This window comes from Lacerta agilis, chromosome 4 (assembly GCF_009819535.1).
Source record: "Lacerta agilis isolate rLacAgi1 chromosome 4, rLacAgi1.pri, whole genome shotgun sequence".
Classification (NCBI taxonomy): domain Eukaryota; kingdom Metazoa; phylum Chordata; class Lepidosauria; order Squamata; family Lacertidae; genus Lacerta; species Lacerta agilis.
In genome coordinates, this window is record NC_046315.1 from 34,019,924 (window position 1) to 34,041,232 (window position 21,309).

A 21,309-nucleotide genomic window follows, 5' to 3' on the forward strand; every position below is an offset into this window, starting at 1 on the left:
TAGTGGTTAAGAGTGGTGGACTCGTAATCTGGGGAACTGGGTTCTCTTCCCCGTTCCTCCACATGCAGCTGCTGGGTGGGACCTTGGGCTAGTCACACTTCTCTGAAGTCTCTCAGCCTCACTCACCTCACAGAGTGTTTGTTGTGGGGGAGGAAGGGAAAGGAGATTGTTAGCCGCTTTGAGACTCCCTAAGGGGAGTGAAAGGCGGGATAGCAAGTCCAAACTCTTCTACTTCTTCCCCCATGACACAGACATGCACACTTCCCTGAATTCCTCTGGAATGACACATTGAATATCTACGTATAACTTGTCCAAAATTATCTTGTTTTGTATCTTGTATTGTACATGTCTTTTATTATTATTTTTTGATCCCATGAGCCACCTTGATTCAGAAAAGCAGCCTATAAATATTTTAAAATAAATAGCTGTTGCATCTACCATTCCATAGGTATGAGGTAGGGAGGGAAGGGGGCAGAATGGCAATTGGAAAGTTCCTTTGCTGTGACTGCTGGTGCCACAGACCCCCTTCCTGAATGAATGAAAATAATAATCACCACCACTACAGTAAGCATGTTCACCCTGTGAATTGGGAAGAGTTACCCTGAGGAGGTAAAGTATTTGCCCCCCTGCTAAATTTGCCCATTTGCCCTCTGACGAAGAAATGACCAGTCCATAATTTTAATGGTAGGTTTATTGTAGCTGTGAGAGACAGAATAACAACAGGAAAACCCCCAGAAACCCAGAAGACAAAAGTCAAAGATTGATGTGCATTATAATGAGTGAAATAAGTATTTGATCCCCTATCAACCAGCCAGATGTCAGGCTACCTGGTATCTTCACTGTATGTAACGAGCTGAGATTAGAAGCACCTGCAGTAAGGGTGAGGTCTTACCTGTAATCCCAGCTTGTTACAGTACCTGTACAAAAGACACCTGTTGACAGAAGCAATCAATCCAGCAAATTCCAAACTAGCCACCATGACCAAGACCAAAGAGCTGTCCAAGGGTATCAGGAAAAGATTGTAGACCTGCACAAGGCTGGACTGGGCTACAAGAATATTGCCAAGCAGCTTGGTGAGAAAGTGACAACAGTTGGTGCAATAATTCACAAATGAAAGAAACACAATAACTGTCAACCTCCCTTGGTCTGGGGCTCCATGCAAGGTCTCATCTTGTGGAGTTGCAATGATCATGAAAACGGTGATGAAGCAGCCCAGAACTACACGGGGGGAACTTGTCAATGATCTCAGGGCAGCTGGGACCATAGTCACCATGAAAACAGTTGGTAACACACTACACCATAAAGAACTGAGATCTTGCAGAGCCCGCAAGGTCTCCTTGCTCAAGACAGCACATGTGCAGGCCCATTTTTGCCAATGCACATCTGAATGACCCAGAGGAGAAGTGGGTGAAAGTGTTGTGGTCAGATGAGACCAAAATGAAGCTCTTTGGCATCAACTCAACTCGCCGTGTTTGGAGGAGGAGGAATGCTGCCTACGACCCCAAGAACACCATCTCCACCATCAAACATGGAGGGGGACATATTATGCTTTGGGGGTGTTTTCTGCTAAGGGAACAGGACACCTTCACCACATCGAAGAGATGATGGACAGGACCATGTATCATCAAATCTTGGGTGAGCACCTCCTTCCCTCAGCCAGAGCATTGAAAATGGGTCAAGGATGGATATTCCAGCATGGCAATGACCCAAAACACACAGCCAAGGCAACAAAGGTGTGGCTCAAGAAGAAGCACATTAAGGTCCTGGAGTGGCCTAGCCAGTCTCCAGACCTTAATCCCATCGGAAATCTGTGGAAGGAGCTGAAGGTTCGAGTAGCTACACATCAGCCTCGAAATCTTTCAGACTTGGAGAGGATCTGCAAAGAGGAGTGGGACAAAATACCTCTTGAGATGTGTGCAAACCTCGTGGCGACCTACAAGGGTTTTGCCACCAAGTACTAACTCATCTTTTGCAAAGGGATCAAATACTTATTTCACTCATTATAATACACATCAATCTCTGACTTTTGTCTTCTGGGTTTCTGGGGGTTTTCTTGTTGTTATTCTGTCTCTCACAACTACAATAAATCTACCATTAAAATTATGGACTGGTCATTTCTTCGTTGGAGGGCAAACGGGCAAATTTAGCAGGGGATCAAATACTTTTCCCCCTCACTGTATGTTTCAGGAGATGCATTTATAACTTGGATAGATTCCTTTCCCCCACCCCACTCACATGACCAGTCGATGACAAGAAAACATTTGTGGAAATACTATTTTTTTGTGACAACAGAAGGAAAACCAGAAAAAGGCATATTGAGCCTTAACCTTTAATGCCCATTAATGTAACCAAATTACATAGTCAGAGATAGATAACTTCTGTCCTAGGTACTTTATCTAGTAAAATCTCCCAAGAGCTATATTTTTTACAAAGGCTAACTTCTCAAACCTCATGACACATTTCATTAGTATCCTAGGGGGGATGCTTAAGTATATTATTAGAATGACTCATTTTTCTGTCCAGCTAATCTCCGTAGCCTGGATATTGTAGCAATAATTGACAGATAAAGATAGGTTAACGCAAATGTGCCTTTTCTGTAGAAATTAGGAGGTGGAAACTTACTGCTTTTCTGTTATTGTCAAGTACCCTTAATGGAGTTGCCATGTCCCTTTCTGTCCTTTACAAGCATTCTCTGTAATAATAGTTTATAGAAAGTTTGGTGTCATTGCTGTGGAGATGGGAGTGGGGCAGCATGAAACTTAAAAACAACCTTTTCAGCATGTACTCATGACAGTAAATTTAAAATCATTGCAGTTGGCAATTGCTTTCTGTTACAGCTCATCCTCTTTTTGTAATTTGAAGTAATGAATAGTGATGAGTTTTTATGAGATTATGCAGAATCTGTGAGGAGTGGCTCATAAACCAGCCCTCTCTGCACATGTCCGAAACAGAAAACTATATCCTAAGTTTCTTTATAAGGAGCAAATCAGAAATGTACCCACTGTTTCATTTCCTGCATTTCATATACCCAACTCCAATTTTCTGCCATTTTTATGGAAAGCCTACTTCAGTGCATTATCCAAGCTCTTGCTAGCAAACAAAATCTCTGAAATGACATATCCATTATTGGGGATGATGAGGCAATGGCATCAGCTAACTTCCTGAAACAGACATCTCCAATAGAGTAATAACTATCAATTAGATAGATTATAGTATGATAAGAAACAAGCAAAACGTGAACAAATAATACTTGTATAAAGGAAAAGCACTTAGTAACCCATTACAAGCACAGGACAGATATGATCCCATGCTTTCCCACCTGATTAATGCTCCCATGCTTTCCCACCTGATTAAAAATCCCAGGGTTGTAGCAGAAAAAGGAAGAAATGATCTGAAGTGGAATGGAGGACTGGAAATAGGCAGAGTCTCAAAACAATATCCACCAGTGATTGTCCACCAGCAGAAAGGACTTCTGTTTGCACAAGAGGGCTTCCCCATTCTCTCTTTCCTGCATACTCCCAGAAGCTTCTCTGGGGGATTCAGGGACCTTCAGGAGCAGATTGGGGGATACTCAGGGAGCTGCACAGAATGGAGTCAATCTACAAATGAATGATCAGCACAGATTCATTTAGAACTACCCAGTGCTGGGAATAGACAGAACATTGTTTTCAATGAATCAACGTCACAAACAAATTTTTTATTCTCCTGCAGAAGACAGTATGCTGAAATGTAGTGGACATACTGTTTCTTTTGATGTCTGTTTACAGCCTGAGCATCATTTTGAGGCTTTGCATTTCTCCATACCACTCATTTAGTATGATGCAATATCAGTCCCACCAAGTAGCTTTCAATTGAGAGCAAATGGCCCTTCAAGAAAAGCTTGCCAGGCTTTTCAGATACCTGAGGTCTCATTAGCTGCTCCGCTCCCACTAAGGACCTTATGCAAGTCATTTAAGTAGAGCCCATTTACAAGTACTGCCATTGCATTAATGAGTCATTTTGAAAATTGCTATCCAACTCCAATATAAAAATCTAGCATGATAAAAACTAGTAGGAGGCACTAATGTTGCCTCATTTTGAATCCTAAGCTCCTAGCTTATTGCTGGGCATAAAGATGCTGCAGTGGTTAAGGCAAACCTTAACTTTAAGGCAGGGGTTTTGACGTGTGACCATGGATGGTGCAGAACAAACGCATAACAGGACTTGGGAGTTCAATGTTTTTTTCTTGCCTGAAATTAGTCCCTATTCCTTTCACTTCCCCAGTTGTCATAAATAGATTCTCTGTTCCTGTTGTTCCCACGGGGAGCAGCTTCATTCGTTCACTTTTGTGCTGGTTTGGTCTATGTGGTGAGAATACCACGGGGAACATGCAAAGCACAATAAGCACCACTATCACAATGCCAAGAAAAACCAGGAGAAATGTGTTGGTGGAAGAAGATAAAGACACCTAACTTTGCATGTTTTTATCTTCTCTGCATGGTGAAAGCACCACTCAGAGATAGAATCAGCACAAAAAGAACCTAGGAAACCATCCTTTTGTAGTAACGGAGAAAGAAAAAGAAAACACCACTCTCTGCCTAGTCTTGGAAATGTTAAAATGCATCCTGCAAATTCTGGTTGTTGGTGGGTTTAACCATTAGGCAGAACACTTACAGGCTACTTTTCAGCATATCTGTATATGCTGCTCTCTGTTTGCTATGTATTTGAAAAGTTAGGCCACTTCAGCCTTCTCACCCAAGGCCATGTTGAGCATCTGCAGTCACAACTCTTTTTTCAGGTGTTAAGCTGTCTTTGACACAAGGGATTTTGCTTGTATCACTTATATGGATTTGTGCATTTACATTTTAAAGCCCAAGTCTTTAAAATGTTATCACACTAATACAGGAGGTCTTTCACTTCACCAGACTCCGAAAGCTGCTCTCACATGTAATGAAAACTTTTGTATGGCATTATGTTTAAGCTACCCTGTTCCTGCACTCAATTAATACATCTACCTTTATATAAAAGGGCACCTTCTGGTTTAAGTGAGTCATGCCTCCTTTTTCTCTTGAATATTTGAGGCATTTCCAGGCATGGGTGTTTGCTAGTGTCAGGCATACTCTATCAGACACTCACAAGCCAAAACGGGATTGCACTGATCCCTGCAGGAAGAGCCCGGGTGACATCAGCACAAGGAAGCAGTCGTACCTTGGTTCTCGAACGTAATCCATTCCAGAAGTCTGTTTGACTTTCGAAACATTCGAAAACCAAGGCGCAGCTTCCGATTGGTGCCAGTGCCCCAGAAACAATAGCCGACAGCCACATCAGACATTCGGCTTCCCAAAAATGTTCGAAAACCAGAACACTTACTTCCGGATTTTCGGCGTTCAAGCACCAAGGCATTTGAGAACCAAGTTTCCGCTTTGGAAACATTTGGTTTCTTCTTTAGAAAAGCAAGCACCCAATCAAGTGAGCTACCACAGGGTGGGAGGAGACAAGGAGATGAGAGGCAATAGGCTGCTAAAAGATCAGAACTATGTATTGCAGTGGCAGAGGACCCCTACTCAGAAGAAAGTTCTGCTGTGTTCAATGGGGCTTGCTTCCTAATAAGTGTGTTTAGTATCGTTGCTTAAATATGGTTGTGGGGGGAAAGGTATTATAGTGCAAACCTTGTCTTGGAGAAAGGGTCATGTGGAGACCTGTACAGGCAGACAAGGTATTCTATACATATGAGACTCCAGTTATATGAAATGGGCCCTAGGTTTTTTTTCCTGTTCACAGTAGCTATCATGCATAACGAATAGAAATCCCACACACAAATTTACTTCTCATGCAGAAGCTAGTTTAGAAAAGGGTGTGTATTCTTTTTTAAAGTGTTTTGCAAGTCCTCATTCATTATTTTTTCAACTGTATGATTTCAATTTCAAAAAGGTTTTTAATGCACAAGGAGGGGTTGCCATGTTGATAAAAACCACTTTGATGTTAGCAACAACACCTTCTTGAGGAAACATGAAGAAAATCTTGCTAATGAATTTGTATGAAGAAGTACAAATTATTAAAGCAAGCATAGCTCAGTCCATGTGTAGATTATAAATGAAGGTGGCAAAAAAATTAAACTCAATTCACACTAAGCGTATGCGATGTTATGGCACAGTTCACTACATTAAGCTGTTTCATTTGCCAGCGTAGTAATATTCATGTATTGATGGCTGAACTGTAAGAATCCTCTCTCTTGAAAAGCAGGAAATATTGTGCATTGATGCAACAAAGGGTAATAACAAAGCAAGATGTCACACTACTTTTATTTGCATTTTAGGTCAGCCTCAAAACATGTAGATAAAGACCTTGGAAATATAGAGGAAAACAAAAAGTTAGAAGAAAACAATCACAAATCAGAAGCTTGAGATAGAGAACTTGTCAGTCACCACCATTCCAGGTAGGTGTGAACAACTTCATAATGTGGTCTAGCTGTACTCTGTATATGGTTTGAATAGCTTTTAGTCTCTGCATTGCTGAAGTGTTTGTACTACTTACACATCAAGATAAACCCAGGTTTATCTGCTCAACATTTGGAATGCCTTCAGAAATGTTTTCAGTTGCTTGGGGCTTTCTGTGGTGTTATTTGAAAAACAGACAATGGCTATCACCTCATCAAGAGACAAACTGTTATCAATAGAATGCTAACTCTATCTTGGACTTCCTAAGACCTCTAAACACTTTAACACCACACTGTTCACTAAAATAACAGAAGCAACTCCAGGACCAAGTATAAACTCTTGGGTGTCTTCTAGGTAGACCAGTGTGCCTGTTTTGACTGGATATGAACTCCTGGCTCAAATAGGCCACTCTGTCCTCCACCAATCACTGCAATTTATCTATATGTCTCTATACACCAGGTGCTCAGTGCTATTTGTTTAACTTTTCTCTCAAAGGACAAAAGCTTCAAAGAATATCTAGCCATGACATATTACATTTAGGTTGCACTCCTTCAAAGCAGTAAGTTGGACTGGGTTCATTCCGATGGCAGTTCTATACCACTATGAGAGTAGACTTTCTTTTCAGAAGCCCCATGCTAGCACTCTCCAGAAACAAAGTATGAATAGATTTTCAGTCCAAAAAAAATAATCTGGAAACATTTCAGAATGAGTAACACTGGGACCAAGACTCAAGAGTTAGACTGTGCACATTAATAGTACATCCTGGGCTAAGTTTAGTTTACCCCTTACAGAGCTGCAATTTCCAGCACGTTTAACAATCTACAGTTACCAATATTTGGGGGTGGGATGGAGGAAGGATGCTTTAATTGTATGCAAGACAAGAGCTAAGGCAAAAAAGAGAAGGGAGTCGATGTTTAGGAAAGCCTCAGGAACAAGAGCCTCGGGCAACAGGGCCAGCACTGATCGAGGGCTTGCTCAGCACTGTCATGGCCCCTTTGTAACTTTTGAAAAGTCAGTCGAGAGATTCGAAACCATTTATGATTTTGGAAAATATTCTTAACACTTGCTGGCAAATTACAATGCACTCTTCATTGTTGTGCGTTTCACGGTGTTCTATGGTGGCCTTCATTTATTTCTTCCTTTTTTATTTTTATGGCATGCATTTTATGTGGGAAAACCAATATCCCTTGCCCCGCCCCCGCCCCATTTGTGTATTATGATCAACATACAAGTTCATCTTGTTATTTCTCATTTCCAGAGAATAAACATAGACCAATTGAAGCATGAACATGGATTGTATTTAAGATATATACAAAGACATGACAGCTATTCATGGTTCAAGTACTACACAGATCATTCTATCAAGTTTTCGGAGGAATTTACACAGTTATCTCAAGCTTACAAAAATATCAGCAAAACTAATTTTGGCGGCAGCCGTGATAATAGGTCACAAGTTTGTGTTCTGTTTGACTATATTTTTTCTTCTTCTTTTTTTCTTTTTTGTAAATGTCTGCACTGAAGATTTCTTTTGGTTTGCCTTTATGTAAATTTTTTACGTAGCTATTTTTATACACTGTAAGGCTTTGTTCTGGGAGTCGCTGGTAATCTGATGTATAGTGTAATGTTTTTATTTCCATTGTTTTTTTGCACCCTTTAAAGAGGTACATTTCTAATTCTGATTGCTATCAGTAAAGCTCTTACTTTGCACAGCAAGTATCTAATTTATAAGATTGCCTTATGGGAAATGAGACACTTCTCTCTCTGTTTTTCAATCACCACTAAAGGAAAAAGGGGAAAATAAATCTGTAAAAAAATAAATAAGTAAAAGCAAACTAACCGGTTTTTGAAATAATGAACACCTGCTCAACTACAAAGGACATGTATATAATTTACAAAAGGAGAGTAAGGTATTAAGCAAGATTCATGTCGTCATGTATACATATGTCCTACTAACAAGTCTTTTTTAGACAGGAAAATCTTTTTATTGATAGCATTCTGGAAAACTAATTGTTATTGCAATTCCATGATATATAGTGTGAATGACTGAAATTAAGAATTAGTTCTGAAATATTTTTGTTATCCACTGCCTTAAATATTATCTATCTTTTTATTTTAAAAGGAAAAAAGATCAGTTGAAATTGGAAGTTTTTGGGTTTTTTTAAGTGGTCATATCAAAGCTGCATTTTTCCACAAAATAGAATATATATTTTTGTGTGTGTGCGTTTTTGTTAACTACACTACAGATATTGCACCTTGAGATAATTTTAGTGTTTTTAACTGGTACATAATTTATCAAAAAAAGTACATGAAATTGTAACAATGAAATGAAATCTATGTATCTTTAGTTACATTCAAGATTGTAACTTTATAAACCTGTTTTATGCTTGAGAATTTTTTTAGAAAGTTAGCATAAAAAGAAACATTTGAATAGATCGGGGCAAATAGCAGCATTTAGCAGTGCTCTTTTAGCGGAAGAATAGCATCTGAGAGATAATGTGCTAGATAATTTTTGATAACGGCAGGAAAATATTACTGAAATGGAAGTTTCTGTTTACAGATTTACGAGCCAGGAAAACAGGAAGATTCTGTAGATTGTGGGGAGTTTAAGAAGAAGAAAAATGGAGATGGAAATTAGGAAATGTATTTTGCCACTTAGGGGGAAAAACACTGTTGTAAATTTGTAAAATGTTAAATGTCTGGGCAGTAGTGACTGATGTCTTAAATAAAAGCTTCCTGTAGTGTACTGGCATGGATTAAATACATGAAATGTCCTATAAATTCAATACTGTATAAAATATTACAGAAAAAAACTGTTAAAGTCCTCTCTGCATTGGTTAAGGCTTTATTTGGCAGGGGAACAAAAAATAATAATCTGGGTCAATGTTTAAACCAAAGTTAAAAGGGGGATAAAACCAAAGTCATTTGTTTTGCATGGCAAAGCCATTTATGATATCTTTGTAAATACTGTAGTTTTTTTTTCCTTTTTCCTTTTCCTTTTTTTTTAGAATTTTGTTTTTTTTAAAAAAAAAATCTAAAAATTTTAAGCACCTGTTTTCCAAAATAAAATGTGAACACACACGAAAAAAAGATTATATATAATTTTGTTTTGGCGTGAAGACATCATTGCTTATAAGAGAAGATTCAATTGGTGTGAGTATAGTAAAGGAAAAAGACTTGCACTGCAATATCATGTCTTTAAATTTTATGAAATGTAAGCATACAAAAGTAGTCCCATTAACAAAAGGGTCTCTCCTGATCTGTAAGAGAGCCATGCAACTGACCAGACTTGAAAAAAGAGTGGACACCAAAAAAAATTGAAAGTGCTCAGCTTATGTATCCAGTGTCATTATGGGAAATCAAACTCTCACCTTTTGAATTTCTACTGGCCATTCCAATGTAATTCTTGGGGGGTGTTTTCTTCACTGTTGACATCAGACATGTTTCAGGAATCAACAGTACAAATTAATTGTTGCAATTCATGCCTGAAAGACAATAAAAGTGAAGTATGTTTTCACATTCCTGTCTGACATTTCAGTTCAAGTGGGATATTCATATATGCATGAAATAGCTCAGTAATTCGGTTGGCATGGGTTCTGGTCAGGCAAATGTTTTTGCACATGCATAACTTCAGTCAGTTAGTGCCAAGAGACTGGACAGCTGGGAGTTGTAGTACAGAAAACGTTGGGAAGCTACATGAATTTATTCCTCATGCACACAGCAGGACAAAGAGATGGACAAGACCAAAGGGGATAGTAGTGTAGCAGAGAAAACACATTCAGAGAAAGTAAATACACTCAAGTCCTATGGTAATCAGTGAACCACAGCACACAGTGGAGAACTCAAGTACTATTGTTTCCACTTGGATTTTTTTATTTTTTTGAAGAACTCAACTTTTGCTGGCTTGGGTCTGCCCCATGAAGAGATAGGGAAGAATAATTATGCATGTTGCATACTGGGTAGAAAGACTAGGAAAGAGCTTGGGAAAGGTCCAAGTCTCATGGATGCAAGCTACCCAGAGAACTCTGAAATGCTCCCCAACATACTGAGGCCAAAAACTGGGGTGCACATCTTCCGAGCCGTCCTCCCACACAAGAGCACAGTGCCCCAAAACGGGATGTCCCAATTTAATTGGGGCAGTAGAGCAGTGTGCTTTCATATTTTATGCACGCATGCATACAAATATGGCTGGATGGAAATGGTAAGCAGGCTTCTTTGACTTCCCTTTCATTCTGTGATTAAAGAATGAGTCTGACTGGTGGGTAGAGGACAGGGTAAATGCTCAGATGAGACCTTTGCTGTTTGTAAGTGGTGGCAGATGACAAGAAAAATAATGTTAAAAATATAGAAACTTAACAATGGGCTATGTTAAATTCAATTATTAAAAAGATTGTAGGAACAGGAAGTACCACATTTGCAAATAGGTGGGTTTGCAGCAACAGGAGGAAGAGAATGGATTACCAGGGGTCAGCAAACTAACCACACCTCGGGCCGGTGTCTCCAGCACCGATCGCGCGGAGGGTGGGGGAGCGCACACCCATACACAGGCACACACACTATTTCCGGTGCACTTCCAGGTCAGAGGAGCACCAGAAATAACTTGTGCACATGTGCATGGGCCTCCTCCGACCCGGATGTGCCCCGGAAATAACACACATGCGCACAAGCTATTTCCGGTGCTCCTCCGACTCAGAAGTGGGCAGTTGCGCCGTACTGGTAAGAGCGGGCGGTGGGGGCCGCAGTCCAGATAAATGAGTCCCTCAGGCCGTATCTGGCCAGCGGGCCTTAGTTTGGAGACCTCTGGATTAGGCCTTAGAAGTGCAGGGCAATGAAATGGGGCACAAAGCTAAAAATGGCTGTGGGGCTTCTTCTTTATAAGGAAAGTGACTATGGGTCCCTAACAGGTTACAACTTCCAACTTATCAACTGTCATCACTCAAGCTCCGTACAGGAGCAGGAAATATCCACAATGGGAGTGAGACTGGGTATGCCAGGCAAATCAGCCTCACTGTCCCCTGTAGAACTCTCCCTGCAATCAGAAACCCAGATAAAGGAAGCTTCCCAGTCATGCAGCAAATTCTACTCACGTTGAAATGAGTGTGCAATGCATAGAAGCCCCCTCCAGACTTTTGAAGCAGGAAAGTTAGACACAGATGTTGGCGAAATGGGTGCCATGTGCCACCCAAGGCTCCTTATACAGCTCGTTTCTTGTTCAAGCTTATGCAGCCAGGGGGCTTTGGGGGCAGGGCCTCAGGCTCCTAGCTAGAGTGTTACATCTTGCTTGGGCATAAGGTCTGAACAGGGTTTCAGCCTTTTTCAAAAATAGATGGCTCAATAATTTAGTGCCTTTATCTAGCTCACTCTCTATTCTTCTGTATTTTGCACCTCTTCTCAGGGCAGCCTACACAATGGCATTGTATCTACTAAAAGCAAACTCGGTGTTCCAAATTCTGCTCCTTACATAGCCAAAATGGCACAAGAGAGAGGTGGTCAGCTGGTTTTGGAGAAGTGCAAAAGAAGGAGTAGAAGAAGAATAAGTGTGAGGGGCTGTGCCTGTCAAGAGAGAAATATAGAGTTAATGGAATAGTGTCCTAGAAGGCTGCACTGATGGATTAGCAGTAGCACTGAACAGGAACACACCACACTACAACATTTTGTTGCAGAACACAGTAATATTCCACATAAGCCTATGGCCACGCTAAAGATGTCGTTTTGATCCATGCTGCTTTTGCATCTATCTACTCTCCCTTCTATCTACTCTCGAGGCAACTAGCATGAGTTTGGCCAAACTGCGGGAGGCAGTGAAAGATAGGCTGAGTGACTGAACAACAACTCTCCCTTTGCATCCTGTATCCTTAATGTATTGGATCGATACATTAAGTTAATCAGACTCTTCCCCAGGGATGCCTGGCAACAGGGTTAATTTTGATTGCCCTCCTCCCATCAGTCTCCAATAACTCTGGCAACTGTGAAATTGTGTATCCACAAGTATCGATTGTATTTGCTTTTAACAAAACACTGTCTGTATTCATTACAAGCCCGAGTGGTCTTTGAGTTATTTCTCTTTGATCCAGATTATGGGGTTTCCCCATAAAAACTGCAGTGATGGGAGAAGTTGCAGCTGGTCCGATTTCCCCACCTATGCAAGTGTTAAAGGCACAGAAACCCATGTGGCTTATATTATAATTAAATTTTATATTATTTATATTCTGCTACATTCCACAGACTCAGAGCTGCTAACAGCAGGTTGTCCTGTGTTAACAATGCTGCAAGTTTAAGTGGGATTGGGGGATAGTTTCTTTGGAGCTCTGCCTAGGAGGGAGATAGTTCTTCACTCCCAGGCTTTGGAGTGTGGCCAAACAGCAACATGTCAACTGAGACCTTTGGAAAAGGTGGCACAAAGTAGGTTGGTCTGCAAGCAGATTTTGGCCCACCAGTGTAGACAGTGTGGCAACGATACTCTTAGGCAGGCTTCCTCAAACTCGGCCCTCCAGATGTTTTGAGACTACAATTCCCATCATCCCTGACCACTGGCCCTGCTAGCTAGGGATCGTGGGAGAGCCGAGTTTGAGGAAGCCTGCTCTTAGGCAAGAAAAGTGACTAAATATTCCATATGTATCCCCAGCTGTTGCTAATATAGCTTGTGAAGGCCAGATTACATTACAAATATAACATCCTGTGGCCAAGGTTATATTCCTTGAGAGCAATATACCTAAGCAGCCAAAATCTGCAAAAGCAGGAGAAGAAAGTTATATAAAAAAAGGAATGTGGGCTATTTGTAACAGATTGAGGAGAGGAGAAATCGAGCAACACCCACTCACACACCAACACAACAATGCTACACATAAGTTTCAATTTGGAATTAATGAAAGACCCACCACCAAAATATAATAACAATGTCCGCTTTATATTAGTACCAGTAAAGTTCCCAGCAGGCACCAAACAAGGCTGTATTCTTGACCCCACATCTATTTAATCTATTTTTGAAAGATATAAAACGACATCTACTCATTGTGAAGGGCCACCCTCCTAGGTTAGGACCTAAGGCAGTTCCCATACTTTTATATGTGCATGACACTCTCCTCCTCTCCTGCACCAGAGTTGGGCTCCAAAGGTTTCTAAAAGCATTCTTTCATGACTGCCAAGGAAATCACCGAGCGATTAATTACTAAAAATCCAAGATCTTGGTATTTTCAAAGAGTTGGCATCCATATAAATCAGGCTTCCTCAAACTCAGCCCTCCAGATGTTTTTGGCCTACAACTCCCATGATCCCTAGCTAGCAGGACCAATGGTCAGGGATGATGGGAATTGTAGTCTCAAAACATCTGGAGGGCCGAGTTTGAGGAAGCCTGATCTAAATGGTGCATTGTGATCAATAAATCAAACAAGTTAAAAGCTTTAAATACTTAGGGATCACCTTTTATTACAATCTAAAATGGGTGACCCATCATAACAGGATAACCAAATTAGCTAAATGCTCTGCAGCATGAATTAAATGATTCTATTTTTTTATGGTAACCAGAATGTGCCTGCAGTGGTTAGGACCTGTAGCGCAAAAAACTGTTTTGCAACTCCTTTATGGGATTCCCTTATGGATAACTGACTTTAACAACAAAGTCAAGGGTGTACAGGCATCCTTCTTCCAACAAATTCTAGGAGTTCCAAAATGTTTCTCCTATCTGGCTATATGTGCAGAGTTAGGCCAGCATCTCTTAGAATCTAGGGGCTGGATTATGACTTTCAAATACTTGTTAAAAATTCGTTTTAATACAGACCTGGAAAGTTTACTAACCTCTTTATGGAGAAATACAAACAATTTTACATGGTTTTCTCATATTGCCCTCAAACTCAGGAAAATAGAGATTGCAATAGATTCCCTTCTTCTATTGGAATGGTCACAAATTTTCTCCCTCATCAAGCAGAGACTGCTAGACCATGAGATCCAAAAACTCCACCCCTCCCAGCCTTTTGTGTGTTTATCTGCTTACTTAGGATTGCAGCCCCAACATGGAATAATGCCTAATTACTTTTATAATTTAGATACTCCATCATCTAAATGCATTCCCCTCATCTGTTTTGTTCAGGTTTCCAAAAAAAAAAAAAAACCCTTCCAGAACATAGTCTGCTCCTGCAATAAGAAAACACCAGGTACAATACATCACTTGTTTTTGGATTGCCCTCTTCTCAACACCCTTCACAAAGATCTCCTAGTGACTCCCTTACAGCTTAAAAAAAATTGATTTACAAAGAGTCTGTAATCCAATATTTGTTGAAGAATGATACTTCCAGAATAAACAAGATTGTTTCGTGGTATCTAGCAGAGATCTTTAAAGCTAAAGCTATAACTGCCTGATTTATTCAGTGGTGGCTATCTAGCCTTTTCTATATTGCATGTGTTTGGATTATTAATGTATTTGGATGACTTTGTATGATTTTATTGTTTAAACTTATGCCAATAAAGGCCAGTTACATCAATAACATCCGAAACCCAGCAGATTGCACTTCACCGCCGGGATTGGATACCTGTGGTGCTCCTGACGACTGTCTCTGTCATAGGCTGCTAGCACTTATCTTTCAGATTCTCTCCCATGCAGACTTCCTCAGCACCCCTCTCAGAGCAGTTCTCCCAGACTTCTCTCATCCACTTTTGGATTTATGCTCTGTCCCTGGGCACAACCAGAAGCCTCCTCTTCCTTATGAGTCTCCATTCTCACCAGCCCAGTTGCTTGTTGATGACTGCTGGCTCAATCTGTTGCTTAGCAACTTTGGGGGAAAGGGGATCTTCAAGGCAAGCTGCCTCATCTGTGTTTCAAATGAAAATCAGCAAGTGAGTCCTGCTACAAAATGTTGCCATATGTATATATGGGCACACACACCCCTCCAGGACGCACTGTTCCATTCTTCCTCCCTCGCCCATGGAATGCTCACTGAGCATGCTCAGTTCTTGTTTGGCTACTTCCCTGTATGTCCTTCCCCATAAAACAATAGTTAACCCTCAAAAGGTCTATCCTTTTGTGGAACCTTGAAGATATCAGGCTCCATATATGCTTAACATTTCTCCCATGCTTGGCGAAAGGGATTAATCATTTATCCTTTATACAAAATGTAACCATGATTAAGTATCCTATAGTCACATGTGTGCAAGTGTTATCAGTTTACTATCAGACAAAAAGCTACATTTTTATGGAACTACACACAATTATTCACAAAGTTGACTATGAAAATATTCAGCAAGCCTTTGACAAGGTAGCCAGCTTTCATACATATTGATTTCTCTCTTTTTCAAGTGCAGGTAGATAATTGCCTAGGCACAGAGTGTTTTAGCGTGCCAAATACCACACACTGGATTATGAACAGTTGCAATGATCCAGGAGCACGAGATCTTAGTTCAACTCATTTGAACATTTAAATGACAAAATCAAATTGTAGCAATAACTCATTAAACATTTCTAAGAGAGCAGGAGAACAGCACTCTCTCAGAGCTTATGAGCCACAAACTCAACTGCTGCAAATTAGCATGAAGCTAACAGTCAACAATTTGATCCTAAATGATTTTGCAAATTTGCTCCAATTGAGCATCAAATCATGCTATGACTTTCTAGATTAAAGGAATGGGGAGTCTGTGTGTTCATAAAGGGAGTGTGTAGCTTCCCTTCCACATCCCACTGTCAATATGGACACTACAGTATTTGAAAGCAGGGTTGCAATGGCAACACTTTTTTCTCTCTCTTCCCCAAACTGACCAGAGGGATGTGCTTTTCATTTTGAAATTAAGCTTTCCTGTAAACAAATCCTTCTTCAAATGTGGCATGATAGCTAGCTTGGTAAACAAAGTATTATACACTCATTCTATTTACAGCAAATCTCAGAAGGTTTAAAAGGATTTAGGATTCATCTCTCCAAATTAACACACGTTCTGATTAGAAAAGTTACGTTATGGCACGATGCATCTTGCATTACAAGGGAGCTTTCCTAAAATGAAAGACAGAAAGAAAGGGAATGGCATCTCTTTCCTGAGTTGCCATCCCCAACCCTTGTAATTAATCTGTCAAGCACGACAGCTTAAAACCCCGAGTTTAACACTTTGACATATCTCAGATTTTAAACAGCAACTTTACTTATCATTATTATGATGACTAATGCAAAGCTATTTGTTGGGAGATGGGGAGGAATGGAAGCACATCAATGAAAGCATTTTGCCCCATTTACATTCAGGGCTGGCTCTCCCAAGGTGGTACAGAATTCAACCATGATCTTTTCTCATGTTTTTATGTGTGCAATTGGATGGAGAAGGGATGCTTGGTACAAGAGGGGGGATGCCCTTAAGACATCCCAATGGCCATTCCTTGAAGGATGTGCCTGTTCAGTACACAGGACTAAAGGACTCATTTCACCCAGTGAAACACTTGTGCAAAACACAGGTCTATTGTTTTATAAAGTCCCAATCATAGAATTTGAAGGGACCACAGGGGTCATCTTTTCCCCCAAGTGGGGCTTAAACCCACAACCCTGAGATTAAAAGTCTCGTGCTTTACCAGCTGAGCTATCCAGCATCCCTTTTAAAAAAAAATATCTTGCTTTTATATTGTTAAACACTACCTGGGAAGAGCCAATCTCAAATTTGGCAACTTTCAGTTTGATCGACCTGTGTAGAAATTTATGTCTCAAGGACTTGCTTCCTTTCACAGGATGAAAAGAAAATCTAAGCAGCTCACTCGTCTGCACTAGCAGCACCACTTGCCAGTCATTAACTTCCCTCTCTCGGATCTTGAGAAGCCTATAAATCTTTTTTTCCCTTGGACTTATATTTGGGATTTTAAAAAAAAAATCATTTATCTTCACTCGTGGTGTAAATTCCCCCCATCCTTCCCTACACCTCCCTTCACTCATTTGTCTTCTTCTAAATTGATCACTAATTTGTTTTGCTTTTTTCAGTTTAATGGTCAAACACTGTTAATTAGACAATCTGGGAGTCTCCTTTCCAAAAGAAAGAAATAAATAAAAAAGTGATTGGCACAGGCAATTAGACTCAAAGTGAGGGCAAACCAGGTGGATAAAAGCTCCCAATTACGAGATGGCACAAGGAGGAGGGAGGGGGAGAGAAAGGAAAGATGGAGGGGGTGAACACACATTGGCTGGAATGACAGTCTGAAAGCAGCACAGAGACAGGAGAGCCGTGCAACCGAAATTAATCACGTTCACGGGAGAATATTGAAAGGAAATTGGGCTGCCAGGGCTTCGTTCCCACAGTGGATCAATAACAAAAATAATCACAAGCCAAAAAGCATGAGATTACATTTAAAATAGGCAGACTAGAAAAGAACTCCCAAGGATGCAGAAATACGGGAAAACTTAATCTTTTTGCAATTATTGGTCACTGGGGCTCAAAGGTCTTATGGCACATAAAGTGGCCTAGAGACACCAATGTGTGGTCTGTCACAAAGAGATGCATGCAGAGGCAGCACAAGTTTGGGAGGGTTTTTTTTCTCTCCAGTACTGGCCAGAATTGCAAAAACCAGAACCAAACAGATCCCTAGTTCCACCTCACTACTTGTCCAGTTCCGATGGACCTGGCCGGTTGCTTACAAAATTGACCAACTCTTTGTTTTGCTTTTAACACAAAATGTTAAAGGCAATTGAGGAATCATTCCACACATCCACAGGGTTTGCAAGGCTTTAAATTCCTCAGGATAGGTTTAGAGGATGGCACTAAGCCAGAGCAAACATTACAGCAGCAGCCCTAATTTAAGAACATAAGCATAGCCTGCGGGATCAGGCCAAAGGCCCATCTTAGTTCAGCATCCAGTTCTCATGGTGGCCATCCAGATTCCTGTGGGATACCTGCAAACAGGACCCGATCACAGGTCCACAGGGCACGCGGTTCATTCAGGTTTCCCTGGCCTCCAGGGAGGCCTTTCAAGCTGTTGCAGGAGGGAGAAAGAGCCAGTTTATTTTCTTGCTGTCAACGTCCTTGAGTTCACTTTGGACATAAAACCTATGGGATGCTTTTGAGATGCTCTTTAAAGAGCAGGGAAGTGGGGAGCCTGGGAATATCTGAAGGAAATGAATTCCAAACTGTAAAAAGGCAACATCAACAAGCTAATATTGTGCATCAAACTGCAAAGCTGAATCTAGAAGCTGGGCACCAGTTCTGAAATTATACACAAACAGTTTATTTTAGTGGGTTTGTATGATTGCATAGATAGCAAGTCCATTGAAGTTACAGTACCTTTCAACTTAGCAGTTGCTTAGTATTTCTAAACTGCATTAATATCTCTGAAGATACCAATAAAACTTTTATTGCTTCTTTTACTCAGGTTTCTTGTGGCATCCTTCCGTTTGTTTTCCATCTAAATTGAAAATCTTGTTTTATTGTTTGTGATTTTTATTCTTTGATAACCCTTATATTGCTTTATTGGTTGCAAAGATAGCTTCAGGGCTCCCCCCCCCATTTTTTTAGTGGACAGGCAAGACAACACATTTATTTAAGTATATTAAAACTTTTCTTGGAGATGAGAAGAACTATTTATTGTTCACTAAAGTATGGGCGAGGCATAGCATAGATCTATAGTCTACAAGCACCACAGCATTTGCACCTGCTAGTGAAGATCACCAGACCACTTTTTCTAATGAAGTTCAGTGCAGACCAATTATTTTTAATTTATTTTAAAAGTATTTTAAATAAACATGCAAGGCTTTGGGGGTTGTATTTTGTGCTCCTTTATTGCCTGTTGCTTCTGCTGCTGTTCAGATATATTTAAATGTTTTAGATGGTTTCAGGTGCTTAAAAAAAAAGGCAGAAGGGAAAAGGCATACGCTTCATAAAACATAGATATAATAGGTAGCCACAGGGCAAGGTATTTGTTACAAAACACAGATTTCCAATTATGCCACTAATCACAGAGTAATCAGTATAAGCTTCAACATTAATTAATACAATCCTTATGACATTATGCTAAAGTCCTATGCAGTTTGAGATGCAAAACTGGATAGGACCTCTGCATAATGTCATTAGGATTGATTTTCACTCTGAGATGAGATTTAGCTAGACACAGCAGGAAATATATGGCTGGTTCATATGCATGTGTAAATCACTTGATTTCTGATCACTTGACAAGAAATTCATTGCAACCAGCTCCACTAAGGAGCCACTTTCCCGCTGTTCAAGCATTTAAAATCACCCTGCTGCATGAGGACATATTGTGGGATGGTCCTTATTGGCCTGCCATGATCCTGCACCATAAGCACATTGGGGGAATACTTCCAACAAGGAAACCCACCTGAGATGTGTAGGCTTTCTCTGTGCTCTGGAGTCCTGCAGCTGGCAGGAGTCAAAGAAGCAATGACAGGACCAGAAGGCAGCGTCTGGTTCTGCTCCTTGTAATGCTGTGATTTTAACACCTCAATAGAACTTTGGTCTGATTACAAAAGCTTTCACCAAGCTGGTGCCCTCCAGATGTTGTTGGTACTATAATGGCCATCAGCCCCAGCCAGCAGTGTGTTTTTAGTCCAACATCTGGCAGGCAACAGGTTGGTGAAGCCTTGTTTAAGGAATGTGAGAAATTAAAATTTTCACACATAACAGAAGTCCCCATTGATGCTTCAGTCACGAAGTGTTGACCATTCATATGGGAACCATCCCTTAGGCTTAGGCTGAAACCCTCCATCATCTGTTTTGAGGATTAGCCAGATGCACTTACCTGCAAGCTGGTTACTCTCTCATCCTCCAGACAAATCTGTTTATCATGCTGAAAATAAGACACATCCATGGGTTCTTTCTTCTTCCTGTGTGTTTCTTGCTATATTGGCCAGTCTGAGGGTGCAAGCTGGTGAGGAGTAATTCATTCAATTCAGAGTGCTTTACAGGACCGTAGAGGTTATGAACACAGAATTACATCAACATCACATTTTCCATAGAGAGCCATAGTTCCCAACGTGGGGCACACACCCCACAGGGGAGCAATTTTATTTTTAAGGAGGGCAATTCGAGAATGAGTTATTAACAGTGCATGGCCTTTTAGGAGTTCACTTTTTGAATAATAAGAATTATATGTCATGGGGAGGAGGCATCAGGATTTTAGAGATGCTTAAGTGGGGCATGGCCAAAAAAAGGTCGGGAACCACTGATCTAGAAAGTGCTTGAAGCAATATTGCCACAACAGAAGACTTGCAATTAAAAAAAAAAAAAAGCACATGCATTTAAATCCTTTAAAGTATCTAACCCTCTTGAACTTTGCAGCCCCCACAATGCTGCCTCTTCCCCCGCACAAGCCTTTTAAGAGAAACCTTGAACACTGGTCAGGAGGGGTTGTGGACCAGAGTTCTCAGGCAGGAGTGCAGCAGCTGAAAGGAGTTGGATTAAAAAAAAAAAAAGCTCTTGACAAGGAAAGCCAGCTCTTTAGCACAAAGGAAGGGAAAGAGATGAGGCCTGCTTGAAGAAGAGCCAAGCCCTTGCAATACATAGTAATGCCTGTGCTCTTGAGACAACGAGAGGAATGTCACAGCCTTCACCTAAGTTGCACTCTTCATTGCCCATCATAATGGGACAGTTGATAGAGCTGCAGCTTTCCTTCCAAGTCAGTTGATTTAATTTATGATATGAGCCGTGGGACAAGATGTTTAACTGAAACTAATGAGAGGATGCGGACTGAAATCAATAGCATAGGTGAGCCAGGGCTTTTGTTCCGTCCAGCCTTTCTTCTTTCCCATTGTGTTTCCCCATATATATTAGGTATTGACTACCGCTGCTGAAGGCAAGCATTCCAAATAACTTGAAATGAAACAGACAGCTTACTCTGTCCAGATGCCAATATGTCTTTTACTCAGGCATCTTTCACAAAAGCAGAGAGCCAGGCATGAGTTTTGAGTATGCAGACAGACATATAGATTTACAC

The 21,309-nt window shown here is 40.7% G+C and overlaps 1 protein-coding gene across 5 annotated transcripts in view; it reads left to right on the top strand.

The window, feature by feature from the left end:
• ALCAM (activated leukocyte cell adhesion molecule) overlaps nucleotides 1-9,159 on the top strand; it is a 120,093-nt gene extending 110,934 nt beyond the window's left edge. For all 5 annotated transcript variants that reach the window (XM_033146674.1, XM_033146672.1, XM_033146673.1 and 2 more), the window contains 2 exons: nucleotides 6,296-6,415; nucleotides 7,675-9,159. In XM_033146674.1, coding sequence (XP_033002565.1) covers nucleotides 6,296-6,383 — 88 coding nt within the window. In that variant the 3' untranslated portion in view covers nucleotides 6,384-6,415; nucleotides 7,675-9,159. The remainder of the gene's footprint in view (nucleotides 1-6,295; nucleotides 6,416-7,674) is intronic.
• The last annotated feature ends 12,150 nt before the right edge of the window (nucleotides 9,160-21,309 follow it).